At 43.8% G+C, this 15,040-nt stretch overlaps 1 protein-coding gene across 1 annotated transcript in view; it reads left to right on the top strand.

The window, feature by feature from the left end:
- LOC311137720 (protein VAC14 homolog) overlaps nucleotides 1–14,814 on the top strand; it is a 34,089-nt gene extending 19,275 nt beyond the window's left edge. The window contains exons 11-19 of the mRNA XM_084172278.1: nucleotides 10,876–11,020; nucleotides 11,112–11,177; nucleotides 11,498–11,645; nucleotides 11,726–11,858; nucleotides 12,010–12,184; nucleotides 12,418–12,536; nucleotides 12,653–12,732; nucleotides 13,397–13,547; nucleotides 13,715–14,814. Coding sequence (XP_084028404.1) covers nucleotides 10,876–11,020; nucleotides 11,112–11,177; nucleotides 11,498–11,645; nucleotides 11,726–11,858; nucleotides 12,010–12,184; nucleotides 12,418–12,536; nucleotides 12,653–12,732; nucleotides 13,397–13,547; nucleotides 13,715–13,889 — 1,192 coding nt within the window. The 3' untranslated portion in view covers nucleotides 13,890–14,814. The remainder of the gene's footprint in view (nucleotides 1–10,875; nucleotides 11,021–11,111; nucleotides 11,178–11,497; nucleotides 11,646–11,725; nucleotides 11,859–12,009; nucleotides 12,185–12,417; nucleotides 12,537–12,652; nucleotides 12,733–13,396; nucleotides 13,548–13,714) is intronic.
- Nucleotides 14,815–15,040: the final 226 nt, after the last annotated feature.

The following is a 15,040-nucleotide window of genomic DNA, read 5'->3' as shown; positions in this document are numbered from 1 at the left end:
CACCGTCAAACATGGAGGTGGAAACATTATGCTTTGGGGGTGTTTTTCTGCTAAGGGGACAGGACAACTTCACCGCATCAAAGGGACGATGGACGGGGCCTTTTACCGTCAAATCTTGTGAGAGAACCTCCTTCCCTCAGCCAGGGCATTGAAAATGGGTCGTGGATGGGTATTCCAGCATGACAATGACCCAAAACACATGGCCAAGGCAACAAAGGAGTGGCTCAAGAAGAAGCACATTAAGGTCCTGGATTGGCCTAGCCAGTCTCCAGACCGTAATCCCATAGAAAATCTGGTGAGGGAGCTGAAGGTTGGAGTTGCCAAACGTCAGCCTCGAAACCTTAATGACTTGGAGAAGATCTGCAAAGAGGAGTGGGACAAAATCCCTCCTGAGATGTGTGCATACCTGGTGGCCAACTACAAGAAACGTCTGACCGCTGTGATTGCCAGCAAGGGTTTTGCCACCAAGTCATGTTTTGCAGAGGGGTCAAATACTTATTTCCCTCATTTAAAATGCAAATCAATTTATAAAATTTTTGATATGTGTTGTTCTGGATTTTTTTGTTGTTATTCTGTCTCTCACTGTTCAAATAAACCTACCATTAAAATTATAGACTGATCATGTCTTTCAGTGGGCAAACGTACAAAATCAGCAGGGGATCAAATAATTTTTTCCCTCACTGTGTGTGTATATACACTGCTCAAAAAAATTAAGGGAACACTAAAATAACACATCCTAGATCTGAATGAATGAAATAATCTTATTAAATACTTTTTTCTTTACATAGTTGAATGTGCTGACAACAAAATGACAAAAAAATTATCAATGGAAATCAAATTTATCAACCCATGGAGGTCTGGATTTGGAGTCACCCTCAAAATTAAAGTGGAAAACCACACTACAGGCTGATCCAACTTTGATGTAATGTCCTTAAAACAAGTCAAAATGAGGCTCAGTAGTGTGTGTGGCCTCCCGTGCCTGTATGACTTCCCTACAACGCCTGGGCATGCTCCTGATGAGGTGGCGGATGGTCTCCTGAGGGATCTCCTCCCAGACCTGGACTAAAGCATCCGCCAACTCCTGGACAGTCTGTGGTGCAACGTGGCGTTGGTGGATGGAGCGAGACATGATGTCCCAGATGTGCTCAATTGGATTCAGGTCTGGTGAACGGGCGGGCCAGTCCATAGCATCAATGCCTTCCTCTTGCAGGAACTGCTGACACACTCCAGCCACATGAGGTCTAGCATTGTCTTGCATTAGGAGGAACACAGGGCCAACCGCACCAGCATATGGTCTCACAAGGGGTCTGAGGATCTCATCTCGGTACCTAATGGCAGTCAGGCTACCTCTGGCGAGCACATGGAGGGCTGTGCGGCCCCCCAAAGAAATGCCACCCCACACCATGACTGACTCACCGCCAAACCGGTCATGCTGGAGGATGTTGCAGGCAGCAGAACGTTCTCCACGGCGTCTCCAGACTCTGTCACGTCTGTCACGTGCTCATTGTGAACCTGCTTTCATCTGTGAAGAGCACAGGGCGCCAGTGGCGAATTTGCCAATCTTGGTGTTCTCTGGCAAATGCCAAACGTCCTGCACGGTGTTGGGCTGTAAGCACAACCCCCACCTGTGGATGTCGGGCCCTCATACCACCCTCATGGAGTCTGTTTCTGACCGTTTGAGCAGACACATGCACATTTGTGGCCTGCTGGAGGTCATTTTGCAGGGCTCTGGCAGTGCTCCTCCTGCTCCTCCTTGCACAAAGGCTGAGGTTGCAGTCCTGCTGCTGGGTTGTTGCCCTCCTACGGCCTCCTCCACGTCTCCTGATGTACTGGCCTGTCTCCTGGTAGCGCCTCCATGCTCTGGACACTACGCTGACAGACACAGCAAACCTTCTTGCCACAGCTCGCATTGATGTGCCTTCCTGGATGAGCTGCACTACCTGAGCCACTTGTGTGGGTTGTAGACTCCGTCTCATGCTACCACTAGAGTGAAAGCACTGCCAGCATTCAAAAGTGACCAAAACATCAGCCAGGAAGCATAGGAACTGAGAAGTGGTCTGTGGTCACCACCTGCAGAACCACTCCTTTATTGGGGGTGTCTTGCTAATTGCCTATAATTTCCACCTGTTGTCTATTCCTTTTGCACAACAGCATGTGAAATGTATTGTCAATCAGTGTTGCTTCCTAAGTGGACAGTTTGATTTCACAGAAGTGTGATTGACTTGGAGTTACATTGTGTTGTTTAAGTGTTCCCTTAATTTTTTTGAGCAGTGTATATAAATAAATAAACAAACAAACATGGGGGATTGGAATTGATGCAGACAATTACATTGATGGAAGTTACAATCTATCTGCAATATTAAGCTGATCTACCCCCCTTAAAAAATCTGGCCCCTGGCTGGGCCACTCAAGGACATTCAGAGACTTGTCCCGAAGCCACTCCTGCGTTGCTTTGGCTGTGTGCTTAGGGTCGTTGTCCTGTTAGACTGGGGGCGACGGTTCACCTTCCGAGGTCCTGAGCGCTCTGGAGCAGGTTTTCATCAAGGATCTCTCTGTACTTTGCTCTGTTCATCTTTCCCTCGATCCTGACAAGTCTCCCAGTCCCTGCCGCTGAAAAACATCCCCCACAGCATGATGCTGCCACCACCATGATTCACCGTCGTTATGGTGCAAGGTTTCCTCCAGACATGACACTTGGCATTCAGGCCAAAGAGTTCAATCTTGGTTTCATCAGACCAGAGAATCTAGTTTCTCAAGGTCTGAGAGTCTTTAGGTGCCTTTTGGCAAACTCCAAGCGGGCTGTAATGTGCCTTTTACTGAGGAGTGGCTTCCGTCTGGCCACTCTACCATAAAGGCCTGATTGGTGGAGTGCTGCAGAGATGGTTGTCCTTCTGGAAGGTTCTCCCATCTCCACAGAGGAACTCTGGAGATCTGTCAGTGACCATCGGGTTCTTGGTCACCTCTCTGACCAAGGCCCTTCTCCCCCTATTGCTCAGTTTAGCCGGGTGGCCAGCTCTAGGAAGAGTCTTGGTGGTTCCAAACTTCTTCCATTTAAGAATGATGGAGGCCACTGTGTTCTTAGGGACCTTCAATGCTGCAGATATATTTTGGTGCCCTTCCCCAGATCTGTGCCTCGACACAATCCTGTCTGAGCTCTACGGACAATTCCTTCAACCTCATGGCTTGGTTTTTGCTCTGACATGCACTGTTAATTGTGGGACCTTATATAGACAGGTGTGTGCCTTTCCAAATCATGTCCAATCAATTGAATTTACCACAGGTGGACTCCAAGTTGTAGAAACATCTCAAAGATGATCAATGGAAACAGGATGCACCTGAGCTCCATTTCGAGTCTCATAGCAAAGGTTGTGAATACCTGTTCGCTTTGTCATTATGGGGTATTGTGTGTAGATTGAGGGGGAAAAAAAGTAATTTAATCAATTTTAAAATGACGCTGTAACGTAACAAAATGTGGAAAAAAATCTATGGGTCTGAATAACTTCCGAATGCAGTACCAGTCAAAAGTTTGGACACCTACTCATTCAAGGGTTTTTCTTTATTTTTAAAATTTTCTACAGAATGCCAAGAGTGTGCAAAGCTGTCATCAAGACAAAGGGTGGCTATTTGAAAGATCTCAAATATAAAATATATTTTGATATGTTTACCTCTTTATTTGGTTACAACATGATTCCATATGTGTTATTTCATAGTTTTGTTGTCATCACTATTATTCTAAAATGTAGAAAACAGTAAAAAAAAAAAGAAACCCTGTAATGAGTAGGCGTGTTCAAACTTTTGACTGGTACTGTGCATCTATGTATCTATCTATAATTTATCTTAATTTTTGTATTTTATTCCTCTTATGAATTGTGACTTGACTTGCTCTTAGAATGCGCGACTTGCACTTGACTCGAGACTCGGCCTGTTCGACTTGGAATTCGACGTGAGACTCGGACATTGAGACTTGCTTGTGACTCGAATAATAGTGACTTGGTCCCACGTCTGGTAATTAGACATTTGATCAGTTTCATCAATTCATATTTCAATTTGTTAGTTTCTCAAAGTGCTGTTTGATTGTCAGACTGCCCTCCGCAGCTGTATTAGTTGTAAATGGTTAATCTGGTGAGAGATTATTTAACAAAATATGTATTTGTATTTAAAAATGTATACCTTCCCTGTGGGCATCCCAATATTCACTGGCAGCATGTTCAGAATGAATGCAGATGTCCTAGAAAATAAATCCAGATTGGTCTTAATAATAGTAATATATGCCATTTAGCAGACGCTTTTATCTGAAGTGACTTAGTCATGCATTCATACATTTTATGTATGGGTGGCCATGGCAACTGGCTGGAATGATTTCCTTTGCTCTGTATGCCCCCACTTGGGGGCCTGCATTTAGCATTCATATATGATTAACCACAAGTTAGCCTTCTCTTCCCTATGAGACCTCGTAAGAAGTTCCAAAGACCCATGTTCTGCTCCACTGTGTCCACGGTGACACCCCGCCCTGGCCTGAAGAGTACCACAGTCCACCTCCAACTCTCCAAGTACTTAGACAACCCTTAGGATGTACTCTATAAAACCCTTAGGATGTTTCCCATACAACCCATCACATATTCAGTCAGGTCCATAATTATTGGCAACCTTGATAAAGATGAGAAAAAAATACTGTATAAAATAAATTATATAAATACTGAGCTATATTGGATGCTCAAAAAAATGTGGGAAATTATTACGTCAGATGACATGAGCTTTCTGACCATGCACACCAGTGGTGTGTTTGGTGTTGAAAAACAGAAGCATATGTGACTTGTTTCAGGAAACTAGGCGTATGTCGCACGTCACTAGTTCACAGGAGAGGCATTTGAACTTAAACTTATTTTTTTTATCAGTGTGTTTTTTGGCAGAAATGCCTTCTGGAACGTGAACTTTCATGTTCCTTAATAACAAACTTGTATGCCGTCTCTAAATACGAATACAATTGTTAAATTATGAGCCTAGTTGGTTTAGCCACGGAAAAAGACAGGAACCTTCCTGCTAGCCATGATTGGATGAGATAATGGATGGGCTTGACATGCCGAGAGATGAGTTCGGATTGGTCTGCCATGTAGCATGCTTCTGTCTATAACATGAGCTGCTCAGTATGTGTAGGTATTCCTTTCTAACACAGCTTTTTTGAAAGATATCACGAAAACCTGCAAAAGTGTTGCAAATGCTCCACTTTCTGGAGGACCGAATTTTGAAATCAGTGGAATGCCCGGTGGAAGCAAAATTCTGGCGTTTGATTGCAAATATGCGGAGTGAGTCAAAGAGAACAGACAGAAGGCTGTTGTATAAAAACACTGGATTACATCTTCAAACTAAGGGCAACCATGTATATGGCTAACAGAGTCTAGCTAGCAACATGTCAGTCGTTTTCATAGCAAGTTAAAGCGTACTGTTAGCTAGCTAGTTAATGTTAGCTGGCTGGCTTGTTTAGGTCAACGACATCATGAACTTTACCAAGTACCTAGGACATTTTAGGCAAACACCTGGTTGCCTCTGCCAGGAGGCTGAAACTTGGCCACAAGTGGATCTTCCAGCAAGACAATAACCCCAAACACGAATCGAAATTCACAAATAAATTGTTAATTGACCACAAAATTAACATTTTGCAATGACCATCTCAGTGGTTTGAATTGAAGAGGGCAGTCCATAAGAGCAGACAAAGGATACCAATGATCTGGAAAGATTCTGTATGGAGGAATGGTCTATGATCCCTCCCAACGTGTTCTCCAATCTCATAAAACATTTTAGAAGGAGAGGGTGCTAGAGTATTGAAAATCGTGGTGCCAATAATTTTGACTGATCTTTTTGAGATTTTGTATTATTATTACTTGTTTGACCAAATCTCTGAGCATTTATGTAATTATAAAATATAATTTCACAATTATTTTGAGCATACAATATAGCTCATTTTTATTTGTCTTTTTTTCTCATCTTCATCAAGGGTGCCAATAATTATGGACCTGACTGTATTTATTATTATTGACCCTTAGATTAGTGGTGTACTCCATTCAACCTCTAAAATATGGTGTCCTACTCCATACAATGCTTAGATTACAGTAAAGCCCTGAGTGCAACCTTTAGTGACGTACTGCTCCTTGCAACCCTTGTTATGCATGAAACACACCGAGAATCTCACTGCCGATAGGTTCTTATCACAGTGGGAGGCCGTTCCTTCTCTTGCTAGAACAAAAACTGTACCATCTGTGCGATGAACCTGTCGTTTCTACTTGTAAAATCGCAATGCTCGTCAGTAGCCAACAACTTGACTCTGAGCCAATCACCGAGCACGAACACCCACGTGGGGGAGGCAACAGGAGAGACGACAAAAAGGAAAAAATTGGGAATTTTCTCCGTACATCCACGTTTAAATGTCATGAGCCAGTCAACTTCAAATGCAATGTAGTATAAGGGATGGTAGTTAGCTAAGTGCACAGACTAAGTGCACACAACACTAAATACTTCCTCTAAGCTAGCTAACCACTGTAGCTAGTATTGATATTATAATTACATCACAATGGATTAGTTTCCATGAAACAGCTACCTGTGTTAGCTGCTGAGTTAGTGTAGTGTCCTTGGCTAGCTAGATAGCCATGTTGCGCTAGCTAGCGAATATGCTAACGTTAGCTAGCCAGCTACATGTTTGGCTATGGGCTGGCACTGGCAGTATGAAATTATGGAGAGTGAATTCAATTGTTTTTTTGTCATCTTGCTAGGTAGGTTTCTAGCTGTGGCCATCTGTCTAGTATCAACAAGGGCTGTCAACAAAATAGTAACATTTGTGCAGCTAGCTAGCTAACGTTGGAATCTAGATCATAAACTAAGCAACACACATGGACATGCATGCTGTTCCAACACAAAAGAGATGAACTGCCGACCCTGTTTAGAGGTGCGAAGTACTGTTGGCAGGCAAACGTTTGACAATCCTACCTGTTTGTCTGAGCTATTGGATTACTTACAGTGAAGCCTTCCTGTTATTAATTAGACCAGATGTCACTGTTTTGCATGGAGACGAAATGTCGTGCTTGTGTCTGGCCCCGTGACTGGTGCCATGTATTCGCAAAATCTTCAAAGCTATTGTCATTTGTCTAATCCTTGACATAATACACGTAATAAATTCTCACATGAAAACATTGTATCCTCTTTTCCACTTTGGCAAGTCACTTCTACAACACTGATAGTTTGACTTTTTTTGTGAGTATAGTATACTGAACAAAAATATTAACGCAACATGCAACAATTTCAACTAATTTACTGAGTTACCGTTCATGTAAGGAAATCAGTCAACTGAAATAAATTTGTTAGGCCCTAATCTATGGATTTCACATGACTGGGCAGGGGCGCAGCCATGGGTGGGGCCTGGGAGGGCATAGGCCCACCCACTAGGGAGCAAGGCCAAGCCAATCAGAATTAGTTTTTCCCCACAAAAGGGCTTTATTACAGACAAATACTCCTCAGTTTCATCAGCTGTCCGGGTGGCTGGTCTCAGACGATACCGTAGGTGAAGAAGCCGGATGTGGTTCTGGGCTGGCGTGGTTACATGTGGTCTGCGGTTGTGAGGCTCTTTGGACGTACTGCCAAATTCTCTAAAATGGTAGAGAAATTAACATTCAATTGTCTGGCAACAGCTCTGTTGGACATTCCTGCAGTCAGCATGCCAATTGCACGCTCCCTCAACTTGAGACATCTGTGGCATTGTGTTAGTGGCCTTTTATTTTCCCCAGCACAAGGTGCACCTGTTTAATGATCATTGATATGCCACACCTGACAGGTGGATGGAATATCTTAGCAAAAGAGAAATGCTCACTAACAGGGATATAAACTAATTTGTGCACAAGATTTGAGAGAAATAAGCTTTTTGTGTGTATGGAACAATTTATGGGATCTTTTATTTCAGCGCATGAAACATGGCACCATCACTGTACATGTTGCGTTGATATTTTTGTTAAGTATAGAAGTGCCAAAAAAGTTGTGCATGCATTGGCCGGGAATCGAACCCGGGCCTCCCGCGTGGCAGGCGAGAATTCTACCACTGAACCACCAATGCTTAGCTATGGAGAAAAAGGGTGCCTCTGTTTTTGAAGGAGAGAAGAATGCTACAGCGCAGCAGGGTTGGAAGGGGGGGAGGGATTTGGGAAAAGTGAGGAAGCTGCAGACGTAAGTTGGGTGGAATGAACGAGTAGACCTGCAGAGAGGCTAGAAGCTGTTTGGCTGTGCTCAGATAAACATTGGGAACTGAGGAGGATCTGTCACGATAAATGTTTGCTCATTCATTTACATGGAGCTAGTTCGGACACACATACAGTGCGTTCGGAAAGTATTCAGACCCCTTCCCTTTTTCCACATTTTGTTACGTTACAGCCTTATTCTAAAATTGCTTAAATAATTTTTTGGACTCATCAATCTACACACAATACCCCATAATGACAACGCGAAAGCAGGTTTTTAGACATTCGCTAATTTATATATAAAATAAAATAAAATCCTAATTTACATAAGTATTCAGTGGTCGAAAAAGTACCCAACTGTCATACTTGAGTAAAAGTAAAGATACCTTAATAGAAAATGACTCAAGTCAGTCACCCAGTCAAATTCTACTTGAGTAAAAGTCTACAAGTATTTGGTTTAAAATATACTTAAATGTCAAAAGTAAATGTAATCGCTAAAATGTACTTAAGTATCAAAAGTAAAAGTATAAATCATTTCAAATTCCTTATATTAAGCAAAACAGAGAGCACCATTTTCTTGTTTTTTTCTATGTATGTATAGCCAGGGCACACTCCAACACTTAGACATAATTTACAAACAAAGCATGTGTGTTTAGTGAGTCCGCCAGATCAGAGGCAGTAGGGATGACCAGGGATGTTCAGTTGATAAGTGTGTGAATTGGGCAATTTTTCTGTCCTGCTAAGCATTCAAAATGTAATGAGTACTTTTGGGTTTCAAGGAAAATGTATGGAGTAAAAACTACAATATTTTTTTAAAGGAATGTAGTGAAGTAAAAGTTGTCAAAAATATAAATAGTAAAGTACAGCTACCCCAAAAAACTACTTAAGGTAGTACTTTAAAGTATCTTTACTTAAGTACTTTACACCACTGAGTATTCAGACCCTTTGCTATGAGACTCGAAATTGAGCTCAGGTGCATCCTGTTTCCATTGATCATCCTTGAGCTGTTTCTACAACTTGATTGGAGTCCATTTGTGGTAAATTCAATTGATTGGACATGATTTGGAAAGGAGCACACCTGTCTATATAAGGTCCCACAGTTGACAGTTCATGTCAAAGCAAAAACCAAGCCATGAGGTCGAAGGAATTGTCTCTAGAGCTCCGAGACAGGATTGTGTCGAGGCAAAGATTTCGGGAAGGGTACCAAAACATTTCTGCAGCATTGAAGGTTCCCAAGAACACAGTGGCCTCAATCATTCTTAGAAGAAGTTTGGAACCACCAAGACTCTTCCTAGAGCTGGCCGTCTGGCCAAACTGAGCAATCGAGGGAGAAGGGCCTTGGTCAGGGAGGTGACCAAGAACCCGATGGTCACTCTGACAGAGCTCCAGAGTTCCTCTGTGGAGATGGGAGAACCTTCCAGAAGGACAACCATCTCTGCAGTACTCCACCATCAGGCCTTTATGGTAGAGTGGCCAGATGGAAGCCTCTCCTCAGTAAAAGGCACATGACAGCCCGCTTGGAGTTTGCCAACAGGCACCTAAATGACTCTCAGACCATGAGAAACAAGATTCTCTGGTCTAATGAAACCAAGATTGAACTCTTTGGCCTGAATGCCAAGCGTTATATCTGGAGGAAATCTCGCACCATCCCTACGGTGAAGCATGGTGATGGCAGCATTATGCTGTGGGGATGTTTTTTCAGCGGCAGGGACTGGGAGACTAGTCAGGATCAAGGGAAAGATGAACGGAGAAGTACAGAGAGATCCTTGATATAAACCTGCTCAGGACCTCAGACTGGGGCGAAGGTTCACCTTCCAACAGGACAAGGAACCTAAGCACACAGCCAAGACAACACAGGAGTGGCTTCGGGACAAGTCTCTGAATGTCCTGGAGTGGCCCAGCCAGAGCCTGGACTTGAACCCGATCGAACATCTCTGGAGAGACCTGAAAATAGATGTGCAGCGACGTTCCCTATCCAACCTGACAGAGCTTGAGAGGATCTGCAGAGAAGAATGGGAGAAACTCCCCAAATACAGCAGTGCCAAGCTTGTAGCGTCATACCCAAGAAGACTTGAGGCTGTAATCGCTTCCAAAGGTGCTTCAACAAAGTATTGACTAAAGGGTCTGAATACTTCTGTAAATGTTATTTTAGTGTTTAAATTTGTATAAATGTGCAAACATTTATAAAAGCCAGTTTTTGTCCTTTGTCATTATGGGGTATTGTGAGGGGGGGAAATTATTTATTCCATTTTAGAATATAAGGCTGTAATGTAGCAAAATGTGGAAAAAATCAAGGGGTCTGAATACTTTCTGAATGCACTGTAGATAAACTCTCCAGATTTCCCGTAGTTCCTGCTGGCCTAGCTGTGCTGTAGATCTGTTTGAACTGAAAGCTTGTGCATCGTGTTCTCTAGAGCAATGCTGACATGCTGTATCGCCCAGCTCTGTTGTGCAGTCCAACACCTGTGTCTCATTTGTGTGGGTCTACTGTTTTCTGTTATACCCGACCATGCCTCAAAGGCCTCTACAGTGTTTGATCTTCCTCTGTGGCATTTTAGTATCTGCTGTTAGCTGTTAAATATTTTGGAGTATGTGTTCCCATCATAACTTTGATGTCTTGTGTACTTCCATTCTTATCTGTATTCTCTCTCCTGAACAGTGCTGACCGGTCACAGGTGACCCTTGACCTTGATGGGATAGTTCAGGTGCTGGACCGCCACCTGCATGACTCCTCCACCGGTATGATGACCCGCATCGCCGTGCTCAAGTGGTTGTACCACCTCTACATCAAGACACCTCGCAAAGTGAGTCGTATTACCAATGCTGCTCCTTTCTGTGGAGTGTTTTACAGTATGACTATCAGCACACTAATCTGTGTGCCTTTGTGACGTGTAGATGTTCCGGCACACAGACAGTTTGTTCCCCATGTTGCTGAAGACACTCTCTGATGAGTCTGATGAGGTGAGTACTACATGCACCCCCAGTTCAGAATCTCGCTAATGTTAAAGGTATACTTAATCCAAGTAGTCTATGGACAAGGTTGAACAGCAATCCATGCTTTGGTTTTGTTTGCTCGGCCACTGTTTCAAATGCTAACTTTTGATCATTTGTGGCAAATCCAATTGGCCAGGTAAACAAAACCAAAGCATGGATGCTGTCATACCTTGTCCGTAGACTGCTTACATGGTAAGGAAACCAATATGTAATTTGGCTGAACTATCTTTTTAATACATGTTTTTACATAAGTAACCAACCCCACCTCACCCCCATCTATCACTCAGGTCATTCTTAAAGACCTGGAGGTTCTGGCTGAGATTGCGTCATCCCCAGCTGGACAGACCGATTCCTCAGGCTCCTGTGATAATTCTGACAGCAAACTGGAGCTTCAGGTTCCTGAGGGGGCGAAGGCAGGCCCACAGACAGTCGTGGGTGAGTAGAAAATGGCTCTGGAACAGTAGTATAAAGCATAAAAGTAAATGATACATTAAGCATTCATTCTCACCCACCAGGTTCCAAAGTAGGCGACTCATCCCCCTCTACCCCCAGCATGAACTCCTACTTCTACAAGTTCATGATCAACCTGCTGAAGCGCTTCAGTTTGGAGAGAAAGCTGCTGGAGAACAGAGGAGCCTTCATCATCAGGTAGTGACATATGTGAAACAAAATGTGCTGAAACTCCAAGTTTCTCAGGAGACCATGGATTAATTGTTTTTCAACCTACTCCACCCCTCTGGGATTGTTTGTAGTTTGAGTTACCATCACCTCTCACTCTTCTTGCACTCATTCCCTCCAGGCAGCTGTGTCTTCTCCTGCATGCAGAGAACATATTCCACTCCATGGCAGACATCCTGTTGAAGGAGGAGGACCTGAAGTTTGCATCCACCATGGTGCAGACGCTCAACACCATCCTGCTCACCTCCGCAGAGCTCTTTCAGCTGCGCAACCAGCTCAAGGACCTGCGCACACAGGTAATGCCTGAGAAATGGGAGCCATTCCTCTGTATGGCTGACCACCACCATGGTTGGGTCATTTCCAATTTGAAAATTTCCAATTTGAAAAATGTACAGGACATGAATTTCAATTCACTTCTTGAATGGACAGAATGGTAATGGATTGAACCCAACCCTGTTGACCAATGAGGTAGGGTAGTTTTCCCAGCTGTGTGTACTCATGTTAACTGTGTGTTTGGTGCCCCCTGCAGGAGAGCTGTGCCCTGTTCTGCTGCCTGTACCGCTCCTGGTGTCACAACCCTGTGGCCACCGTGTCTCTCTGCTTCCTGACCCAGAACTACCGCCATGCCTACGACCTCATCCAGAAGTTGTATCCTTTCTGGTTGTCTTTGATATACATTTTGCATATCAGCATTGTTGCTCCTCGTAGTGTATGCTTATTGGTATATTATGGCGTACTATATTTCCTTAATGTTATCCATTTAGCGGTGATTTGGAGGTGACTGTAGACTTCCTCATGGAAGTCGACAAGCTGGTACAGTTGATCGAAAGCCCCATCTTTACCTGTGAGTCTCACAGCTCAATATTAGATCAGAACACACACAGTGAATCCCAAACCACCCACTCGCCCCTACCAACTCACATGGATGGCCCTCTGTTTTCACGTGTTGTTAATGGAACTCTTGAGGGCGACTTACAGAGAGTTGCGAGGGGATCAACCCTTCAACTTTGGGACACACTTGTGACTTGAATGATGCAATTCATGTTCCACATTTCAATAATAAAACAAGCATGAAATTCAAATTAACAAATTCCCTCTGTCGTTTTACAAGATATAAACGTCAGTAACAGTTAAACATTTAATTTGGGTGGTATTTCAGTTGTTACATGTGTCAAGCCTCAATCAGACGTAACACGCCTCCATTATTTTTGTATTAAATTGCACAAACGCCAAACATATCGCAGTGTGTGTCGGGATAGCACTTTGCCCTGGAGCCTGCAGCCTTGCTGGCTTGGCTGAAGTGGGTATCGGAAGGTCTAATTAGCCCCTACACCCTCAATCATTTTCACTCCCTCAGCTTTTGGACACTGGTGCATATGGCAGAGGTGCAAATGGAGGGGGGAGGGGAAGGTACTGATTTGGGATTCAGCCACACACTGCACCGCACCGCACTACAAACACACACACACACTAACCAACCAACCTGTCTCAACTGTTTGTTTTTCTAGACCTGCGTCTCCAGCTGCTGGATGTGGAGAACAACCCATACCTGATCAAGGCCCTGTACGGCCTGCTGATGCTGCTGCCCCAGAGCCAGGCCTTCCAGCTGCTCTCCCACCGCCTGCGCTGTGTGCCTAACCCAGAGCTCATGAGGACAGTGTGAGTAGAACTAATTATTGTGTTATTGTGGTGTGCCCACTGCCCACAGTGTGCAGAATTCTATTCCCATGGCCATTACAATATTCGTCCCAACACTGTTCTCATCGGATGTGCCCCATGCATATGTATTGTTATAATTTATCTGGAAGCATGTTTTCATGTTGCAGGGATGAGTCGAAGTACATTGAGTCTAAGACTGTTGGCACCAAGCGTCCGGCCTACGCCCACATGGACTACAATGACCTGCTGCAGCACTTTGACCGGGTCCAGAGCAAACACCTGGAGGTGCGCCACCAGCGCTCGGGCCGCGCTGACCACCCAGACCGGAAGCTGGTGCTGTGACGCAGTGGGACCATCTTAGACCCCTGAGGCAGGGCACTGTGTAAAGCCTTCACCCACGCATGCCCACGCACGAAGACGCAAACACCCCAACCGGTAACTTAAAGGAACCAAACTGAATGAAGACTGCTCATCTCTTGTTTAGGAGAACCCTTGTGCTAATTTTTTTTTTTGCCATTGAACGTAGTGTAAGCATAAAGGACATCGATTGTGATTTTCTTTTTTAAACAGTGTTTTTATTTAATTTTTATTAGCTTTTTTGTTCAGGTACTGGAAGTGTTGAGTTGCATACATACATGAACTCTCTCGCTCTCTCTCACACACACACAGCCCATACATTCATATTTAACCCTACTTTCTCCAGACATGTGGAACATTTGTTTAGGCCCACCCAACCCTAGTTTTAAGAAGTGACAGGACCTTATTGTTACTAGAGGACAATCAAAGCTTGAATTTAGGGCAGGGCAAATCGCTTGCATGTTATGTTCGTTTTTTAGTTCTCTCACTATTTAAAGGCTTGATGTTACTTGGCAGGCCCATATTCCACAGTTGTCACAGAAGACCTGTACGACGGACATGTTCCTCCGACTCTAGTTTTAGGCTCTTCTTGTTCCTCAAATCTAAACAACTGGACACTCCCTCCCCTGAATTCAAGTCATGCTTGTTGAACAGTGTTAAATATCTCTCTCTTGGCCCCTGAACTCTCCTCCACCCTTCCCTTCTCATTTCACTGATTTCATACTCTTCTCTACAGCCAGTTTCTTCCCCCCCACTGACTGCTGTGCACCCCTTTTCTCTTTTGAACTCTTATCATTTCCGTTCTTTTCTTATTTCTACCGTACCTGCTTCCTGGGCAGGCCTTCTGTAGACCAACTCACCTCTTGTTATCAAGTGAAACGTATAAAATAAAGTGGACCATGTATAATGATTTGACTTCTTACTTTTCATCAGCTCGTATAGTCTACTATGCATGCATATGTAAACAGCAGGTGACATCAGTCATGCTTTTATGGCTGGTGATTTATCTGTGGGTCAGGTGTTGGTTTCACAAGAACAATTAATTTCAGAAAGCCTATTTAAGATTTCATTTTTAAAGCCTATTTAAGATTTCATGCCACAAGTTGTTAGTACTTTATATTGAGCAAGGTGATCCT

Source organism: Coregonus lavaretus (assembly GCF_964263955.1).
Source record: "Coregonus lavaretus genome assembly, chromosome: 11".
Classification (NCBI taxonomy): domain Eukaryota; kingdom Metazoa; phylum Chordata; class Actinopteri; order Salmoniformes; family Salmonidae; genus Coregonus; species Coregonus lavaretus.
The sequence above is the reverse complement of the archived record's forward strand: the minus strand, read 5'-3'. Positions and strand labels throughout refer to the sequence as shown.